The 8,669-nt window shown below is 43.3% G+C and overlaps 1 protein-coding gene across 2 annotated transcripts; it reads right to left on the bottom strand.

Annotated features, from left to right (window-relative positions):
- Positions 1–778: 778 nt before the first annotated feature.
- Positions 779–4,891, bottom strand: eif3k (eukaryotic translation initiation factor 3, subunit K). Of its 2 annotated transcripts, none has more exons than XM_008304835.1 (8): positions 4,706–4,891; positions 3,782–3,880; positions 3,214–3,334; positions 3,016–3,090; positions 2,709–2,775; positions 2,479–2,556; positions 2,060–2,185; positions 779–918 (listed from the first exon to the last, which is right to left on the bottom strand). In XM_008304835.1, exons 1-8 carry the CDS (start codon positions 4,765–4,767, stop codon positions 887–889), a joined length of 660 nt encoding a protein of 219 aa, XP_008303057.1. In that variant the 5' UTR covers positions 4,768–4,891; the 3' UTR covers positions 779–886. The 2 variants fall into 2 exon arrangements, with proteins under 2 accessions (XP_008303057.1, XP_008303056.1); XM_008304834.1 differs by having other exon boundaries at positions 3,016–3,093; positions 4,706–4,890.
- Between the last annotated feature and the right edge of the window lie 3,778 nt (positions 4,892–8,669).

The following is an 8,669-nucleotide window of genomic DNA, read 5'->3' as shown; positions in this document are numbered from 1 at the left end:
AAATTCAGGGGGGCGCTCCTCAGGACAGGACTCAGCAGTCCACCTGCATCTCAAGGACAAAGGACACTCATTTGAAGACAACATACAGATGTTGGCCTGCAGGGAGGACAGATGGTTTGAGAGAGGAGTGAAAGAAGTCATCTAACTGGAAAGACCATCTGAGGTATCACCTCTCACCAGTTTACAATCCAGTCCTAAGCTCTCTCCCATCTGGCCACAAAAGACCCTAACGAACCCCATTGTGGCAGGAGGAGCACTAACGAATCGCATAACAAGGGGGAGGAGCAACAAACCCCCAATTAAAACCTAAACTCAGGTGTTAATGGCTCTTTAAGGACATAAGTATGTGGAACTCCCAACTAGTCAGTCAGAGCTGATGAAGCCTCTTGGATAAGAGGTGGAACATCTTCAAGGAACTCAAGCAGCTGCTACGATTAAACTACGAGTCTCCAGATTTTGTGGTTCTGCTGCTTGAAGCGTCGATGTGCTCAGTGATTCTGCCGCCTCCAACACGACGGGTTCTTCGTTCAGTTCCGTTGGACTCAAACAGTTTCTGCTGTCGATTCGGAGCAACACTGTTGTCATCATCATCTTCCTGCTCCTGTAAAGCTGCCGAGCGTATGAAGCATAGGACATCCCCCCATGTGTTCACCTCATAGAACAACAACACACAGCAGTCACGACACAACACCGGACACGATGACTTACAGCGTATCAACAGCCAACAGCCCGAAGCTCAGTGGATCACTTCAGGACGGAAGAAAACACAAACACAGACTGTAACTGATAAATTACTTTTATTGTGAAAAGAGTGGCACTGAAAGCTGAAGGCCCGGTTGACTCCATCCTGACTGTGTGTGTGTGTCCGTTGGTGTGTTTGTTTTCATCACTGAGACGTGGCCATGATGCTGGATACGCCTGTGAAACAAACAAACAACAACAACAAAGTCAGCACAGAAGCAAACAGGACACGTGAATCGCAGCTGATCTCTGACTGCTGGAAGTCACTGTGCATTTATTTTGTACGTGAATCAATTATGTGATGAAACGTCACGGGATTTTGGATATAAATATCAGTAAATATTCAGTTTGTAATGAGATCAAACGGAGAAAATCAGCTGAAATTCAGAGACAACGAGACTGAAAGGGTTTCATGAGCAGAAAATATCTTTAAAAAGCGCCTCAACAAACACATGGTGGCGGCAGCATCGTGGTCTCATATCTGACGGCGCAACCTGAATCACACCAGAGTGTTTCAGAAGTAGCTCATACAGCAAGACGACAAGCGACACAAGTCCTTCAGCAGAAGAACCGCGAGAGATGAAGAACGCTGGAAGGGCCACGTTCAAGTCCTGACCTTAATCCAACAGAAACGTTAAGGAGCCCAAGAAACCCAACAGCATCCCAGAGTCACGGCTGCTCGCTGCAGAACTGATCAACAGCTATTCCTGCTCCCACCAGACACGGAAACACTCACTTACTTACTTCTGCCACTCAGTTCTGGAATATTGGATCATTTTCCTCAATAAATAACCAAGTACATATTTTTTGGTTTCATCTGTTTAGTCAACGATATAAAAACTCATCCATTTCTGTGTCCTTGTGAAGTTTTGACAAATGCCAGTTAAATACTGGAATCCCACACAGAGACGTTTAGTTTTTAGTCAGTAGAAGATCAAGTTCAGTATTTTTCTCTCATCTGTTTACTTGTTTTTTATTTACTTTTGGGACTCGTGTGAAAATCTGCAGATGTTTTAAGTCATATTTACGCCAAAATACAGAAAACTCCACAGACTTCCAGGCACCACTGCACATGATGATCCATTGAGACAGGGGCATCTGCATGTGCATTTAAAGCTGCATCGGAGTCGATGTGAATATAAGTGATGTTTGTTTATTAACTAACAACACACCAGATGCAGTTTTTCAGCTTGGAGCACTGACGAGAACAGATCAGAACTTAGTCCGAGTCTCACAAAGGATGAAAAAGGAAACGACTTCTGTCAAACTGCCTAAAACAAACATTCATGAATCGATGGGTTTGAGCGGCAGCACTCACTCTCAAAGTCGATCTTCTCCACGATGTTCTTGGGCTTGACGCTCTCCTCCTGGTTGAATATGAAGATCTGCCCGTCCTCGTTCTCCGTCCAGCCGTACTTAGTCATCCACACCTTCACCTGCGTGTCTGAACCGACAGACGGAGAGAGGTTCAGTCAGTTTTACAGCTACACACTAATATCTGCTTTACTGTTAATATGAGGTGTAAAGACAGATTAGTGGAGCGTTAAAGTTGAATCAGATGGAGGGGAAAGTGTTGTCTGGTTGTTTTCAGCAGTGTTTTAATTCACTAATAGATGCTGCTGCAGCAACTTGGAGTCCTTCTGGCACTGAGAAGAGACATCCAGGCATTTTACTGTCTTAAATATTGAATATTTGGTAGCTGGAGCCCTGTGGCAGGTCTTTAGGCTCAGTTCTTACCCAGTGGGTCTCCCAGCATCTCTGCCAGTAACCGGTGCTCGATGGTCTGGTAGGTGATGCCCACAACGTGACAGATGACTGAAGAGGAAGATAAAATAAAAAGAAAACATTAAAATCTGAATCCTGCTCGACCAAAGCTTTATTTGTGACGTGGGTTGTTTCCTTTCATTTCCCTCAGACTGGTTGGATGTGCTGTCCACTCTGCTGAGTCAGAGGACAACGACACTCACACTTGCGAACTGAATCCTCGAAGCCGGTGATGCCGTCGATGAGTTCTCGGTTCTCCTCCAGACTCGTCTGTGAGGAAGACAAGGAAGCAAAACTGTTTTGCAAGTTGGGAAAAGAAAATCACAAAGGATGTGAACGATGAGAACGGAGATGTTGCAACACAGGAATCAGGAGCCGATTAATTATTGATGGATTAGCCAGCACATGAACATGAAATTGACTCTAGTATTAAAGGAGGCCTAGACGCCTTTTAAAAAGTGCAGAGATACAAAAATTCAATTACACAAAGTTTGTGTGTGTGTGTCGTACCCAGAAGCTCTGGAAGTGACACGTCTCCAGCAGGTTCCCGAGGTAGAGGATCTGCCTGATGGGACGCTCCTCTTGCTGCGACACTGTAGTCAAGGAAACGGCCCCCGACCCCGAGACAGACCCCGACCCCCACTACTACCACTGTAACGCTATGAATCACACAGAAGTCACCCAGAAGTTACCGCACCAAAGGGATACGTGTGTCTGGTCGATCATGCACTTGCAGAGAGTGAAGTCGGTGTGCGGCAGGTTGGTCAGAGCCTTCAGCAGGATCTGTGACGTCACTTGAGTCTGGAAGTAGGCTGGGTTGAACTGGTAGCTGCAGAGAGACGCAGGTTTACGGGTCAGAGGCGGCACAAGAAAAATCAATTGCAAGAACAAAGCAAACTGTGAACTTTCACCCACCAGTTTAAAGGTTGATTAAACAGCTGTGTGAGTGTCAGATTGAGCTTTATTGGTCAAGTACGTTGAACTACTCTGTCCTACTTCAAATGTGTTAAAGAGCGTGTTTAGAGTTTTTAGTGGAAAATTACAGTGACCCAAAGTTTAGTGTGAGGTGGAGGAGGTAGGGGGACAACAGTGCAGATATAATAAGTGGATACAGCAGTTTGTAGATGAGATTCAAAGTAAGTTTGTTCCTGACTGATTTAAATGTTCAGTGACGGATTGTGGGAAGAAACTGCTCTCGTGTCTTGTTGTTAAGTGCTCTGTTGTGTCCAACTGTCTGAACTGTGTTTGGCCTCAGGGTCCAGACGGTGTGACTCACAGCTTCAGGACGGCCAGGTTCGCCTCCAGATCGTAGGAGTTCTCTCTCGCTTGTGTTTCCACGTAGCGCTCCAACGTTGCAAGGTTTTCTGGGTTGTACCTGTGAGGAGACGCAAGATCATCACCTTTAAATCGGGAGCAGGCGGCTTCAGTGTTTTTGTGTTACGTGTGGACTTGTTCTACACCACAGGTTAGAAGTTTTTAGCACTTTTTGTACTTGTCTTGTCTCTTCTACGAGATCATATTTATGTAGATGATGCTACATAAAGGTCCCTCATCTTATTTCCGAATCAGCTACTTCGACTCTGTGTTAGTTATCACTTAAAAACAGTTCAAAACACCTGTCAACATCTGTGTAAATACTGAACTGTGTGATACCAGATTTGAAAAGGAAGCAAAAGACTAAAAATGCTTCTCATCTTGGACTTGGAAAGACGAACATTTGTGAGTAAACACGTTTCCTTTGTCTGCAATAAGCACAAATAGCCTCTCAGTGCTGCTCATCACCTGCTTTAAACACAATATTAAACTGGTTGAATATTTAAACTTCATCTAATCATAAGAAAATGCGAGTTTTTATTACTGGTAAACATTATTTATTACAAGCAACTTGAAATTCTCAATAAGGGATCTTCAAATGTTTTAAAGGGGGATTGCCTTCCGCTCACTGGAGCACACTGAGCTAATGCTAACTGCGGAAATCTGACATGACAGCTGCTCTAATTTTAATGTTCGTCTAATTTTATTAAGACAACGTTCAAACCGGCACTAAGCCAATAATAAAAAACTCATGTACTGGTGCAAAAGCCTCCTGAGCGGTCTTACCGCCACTGACCTGACTCTGCAAACGCTAGCTTAGCATGTTAGCAAAGCGGCTAAGCTAGGGCTAGCGCGGTGATCAGCTCGTCACTCGGATCAATCGTACCTATCGATGCCCCGCAGCAGTTTCCCCACGTTCGCCCTCATCTGCTCGATAGACGACGCCATTTGGTCCAGACTTTAAAGGTGAAACTTTGAGGTAAAAAAAACCGAATAAACTCCACACGTGGGCCACAAAGTGGAAACGGCACCGGGCGGAGGGAGAAAAGGCTCGGACCGTAAAGAGCGACGCACAGGGGGACCGGAAGCAAGACGGACCGGTAGTCTTGACGGACGGAAGTGTACAGAACTATTTAACTGTTTATTCTTTTTAAATATATCTATGATTTCTCTTCTGTACAGACTTTTTTTGTGCTACGGGAGCCTTTCTGACTGAAGAGAGAAAAGATAAACGGTAATGCAGAGGCTGGCTAATGCTAATGCTAGCTCGATCCCTGACTTTATTCTACGTTAAATCAGCGTAATTATTTCACAGTTGTTTATTTTCCTCAATTTTAGATCGTTTCACTGCAGTGTCACTGTAGTTTAAATGTAGTAGCCGAGTTTACTCCGTTAGTGAACAGCAGTTCCCCGTTGTGACCAGCAGAGGGCGACAAACACCTCAATCCTAAATGAATGAATCTGAACATCTTCAGTGGTCACGTGTGAGTTAAAATGAACGATAAAAATAAAGACCAGAGGTTTAAGAAAAGATCAGAAAGAAAGCTTTTAAAACAGCTTCACATGCAGGTAAGTTTTGCAAAGTTTCTAAGATGATCCTGAAGTCTACAACACTGATAAATCATATTTTACAGTTTACATGCATGTTTCATTAAAATCAAACTGTGGATCCAAAACACTTAAGATTCAGTTTGATTACTGAGTTTACAGTATTTTAACTGTTGCACAAATAGAGAGAGCGTTTCAAAGTAAGCCTGAATTCAAATATAAATAACAAAAAAATGAAAAAATGCTATTACATACATACTATACAGTGCTTGTTGTTCAAACAGCCGCAAGTTTAACACGTGACAAAATCTGCAGAATCTACGTCGGCGGGTAGTTTTTTATATATTACATTTTCGTAAATACAGAAACTTCTTAATCCATTAATGTTATTTTATTACAAATATTTTTCATCAATAGTATTATTTCATTGTGTCAGAAATTCAGGCCAATCAGAGACGGACGAGCAGAAATAGTCTTTTTGTGGCAATCCTTGTCGTGCAGTGATCGGTTCTACGCATGTGCGACTCACTTCGAGCGAGCTCATTGGTTCACAGAGACGTCGGCCGTTGATGACGCACTAAATCCGCGACAGTTGTGTTTGCGCCGTGTGTTTACGCTGCGGGAGCCCAGAGCCGTTTTCTCGTTAAATCGGTGCAAAGACGAACATGCAGCCGCCGACAGAAGCCGGTTCAAGTTTGTTGAGGGTGAGTTTGAGCGGCAGCGACGTGCATTTCTGCCGAAAACAGATGAAGACGGACTGCGAGCTGCTGCTGAGCCGCTTCCAGCAAACAGTCCGTCGGCTTCGAGGTGTTCTCCGGTAGCTGGAGGGACATGAGCTTCTCACACATCTTCTAGTTGGTTCACACCATAGACTGTATAAAAGATGGACGTAGCAACCGGCTCTGAAAAATGAAGCCAACCTGGAAGTGTCAAAAACCTACGTCCGCGAGCTGCTGGCTCCAAAAAGCCCTGGCTCCCATAGACTTGAATTGGAAAAGAAGTGATCACAAATCATGAAATACTTCATTCCTACAGCTCAGGATTTTTTTCTTATTAGTTTTCATAATCGAATTCAGAGATCCGGTGGCCAATCTGAAAATAAATCGATACTGAATTTTTTTTAAATCGTCAAAATTTTGCGGGGCAAGGGGCGTGGCTGGCTTGATTCACAGTCGGCAGCGACGATGCAGACAAAGCCAGCAGAAGGCGGTAAATGTGGGAATGTGGGCGGGGCAGAGAGGGTCCGCCTCTCAATCCGTCTGACCAATCACTGCACCTACGAGATGGTGGAAGAAGGCCCAGGGACACGGAGGAGCCAATCAGCTAGCTGCAACACATTCTGTGCTCATCCTCATGTAATAGTATAAAGTACCCTGGATCAGGGAGAGGCAGTCGGTCAGACTTCGTGTCCTGACATTAACTCTGTTGGTGCTAGGGTGAGCAGTTTGATCCAGAGCTCTGTATGCTTATTCAACTATCTGATAAATAAATACATTGGGTGAGACCTAACTATCTTCTCCTATTGCGTCATTAAACAAATGCGCAGGAGCTATCTCACACATAGTTTGATTTTAGGTCGATTGGGATCCAGCTCCAACAATTTGGTGACCCCAACGTGATGAAGACAGAGAAGTGAAGGTCCAGAGAATTGCATCCATCACTGTTTGACAACCCAGACGGCCGTCTCAAATCAAAGAAGGTAAGCAGACGCCTGTTCTATCAAAGTTCTGCCATTGGAAATTCTAAATTGTGTTTGTCACAGAGTGTGTGTTCTAGTTTAAAATGATAGTTAAATAGTGCATTTTTTACTATTTTTTATAAAGAGAAATGAGACACGAGAAACTGCCCGGTTGTGTTAAAAAAATCCAAAAAGACAAAAAAAAAAAAAACCCCAGACAGAAATGGAAACACAACTGCTGGGTTTGGAGGCCCCGGGTCTTGACGGGGACCGAAAAATCTGGGTTTAAAGGCCCTGAGAGTTAGAATCCTCTAAAATTCAAGGACCGGAGCTTGGAGCCCCACTGCACAGACGTGTGTGTGGTAAACGCCTGGATGGAATTCCCTAGGAAGTGGATCAACCTAAAACAACTATAAACAAAGACCAAAAAAAGATAAATAAAACAAAAGCAAAATAAAGGAGTGACAAAATAAATGTTGTTGAATAAAGAGTGAAAAATATATGTGCATGGATGTTTAAAACTGCTGTGGGAGGTAGTTATTGGTAGTGTCTCAGATCAGAAAGACAGGAGTTAAAAGGTAATGCTGATCTCTGTGGAAACCTAACGGTGATAACACAAGCAGACTGAGGTGAAGCCTTTGTGGTGGTCTCCACCGACTTCTGAAAAACTGAATCTGACCGGACTGGTTGCTCGGGTGAATTCCATACAAACCAGTCGGCTACTAAGGGGCAGGAGGTAAGTATTACACAAACACAAGGGAAAAGGAAAAATCTAGAATAGAGCCAAAACACCTCAAACAGAAATATGAGCATAGATGCCAAGAGTGATGAAATCATGTCAAAAGGGGGAAATTTTATAATTAAGTACGTTTTGAGCTATTATGTGTTCTAAATCTGTATTTTTCCACTGAACCTATGATCCTGTTTTGCTTCCTGTTTTGCTTCCTTTACTCCAGTATCAAAGTGCAGTTGATAATTCATCCTTTAGCTTTCTCCATATTGTCATAAATTACACACACACACACACACACACACACACACACACACAGCCCCTTGTTTTGTAGATAGTAGAAAATAAATAAACAAGCTATAAAACATCTTTTAGATTTGTACAATGTCTTATTTATATTGTATGTTAAATTTAGGTCACTTGTTTCTTCAGTTTTATTTATTGTTGTAGGATATGGACAGACACAGATGCTCAAAAGGATTCAAAGAACTTCATGTGAACTTTCCAGCACCCAAGTCACATGCCATAAAAAAGACAGAACTGTCCTGCAAGTCACAGGACCATGTAAATCAACTCTGCAGACTCGAGGAGTCGAAGCAGAGCTCCATTAGGAATTTCCTTATCACACTTATGTCGAGCCTCAAAGGATCTAATACAAATGAGCTTTTGGGGGAAGACAAAGAAAAACATTCAACCACATGGACCTTAACAGATGGCCAGGCGCAATGAAGTGCCCCGGGCTTAACATATTGCTCTGCTGACCCCTCATTTCCTGTGGCATGCAACAACTGAACTTGACAACTGAACTTATGAATGAATAAGTCAAGACAGCACCACGGGATGTGCCTTATTATCTTGTGTTAAGTTTAATCGTTAAATGTTGTGATATATCAT

Source organism: Stegastes partitus, unplaced genomic scaffold (genome assembly GCF_000690725.1).
Source record: "Stegastes partitus isolate 25-593 unplaced genomic scaffold, Stegastes_partitus-1.0.2 Scaffold2331, whole genome shotgun sequence".
In the NCBI taxonomy this organism is placed as follows: Eukaryota; Metazoa; Chordata; class Actinopteri; family Pomacentridae; genus Stegastes; species Stegastes partitus.
Note: the sequence above shows the minus strand (reverse complement) of the source record. Positions and strands in the feature narration are given on the sequence as shown.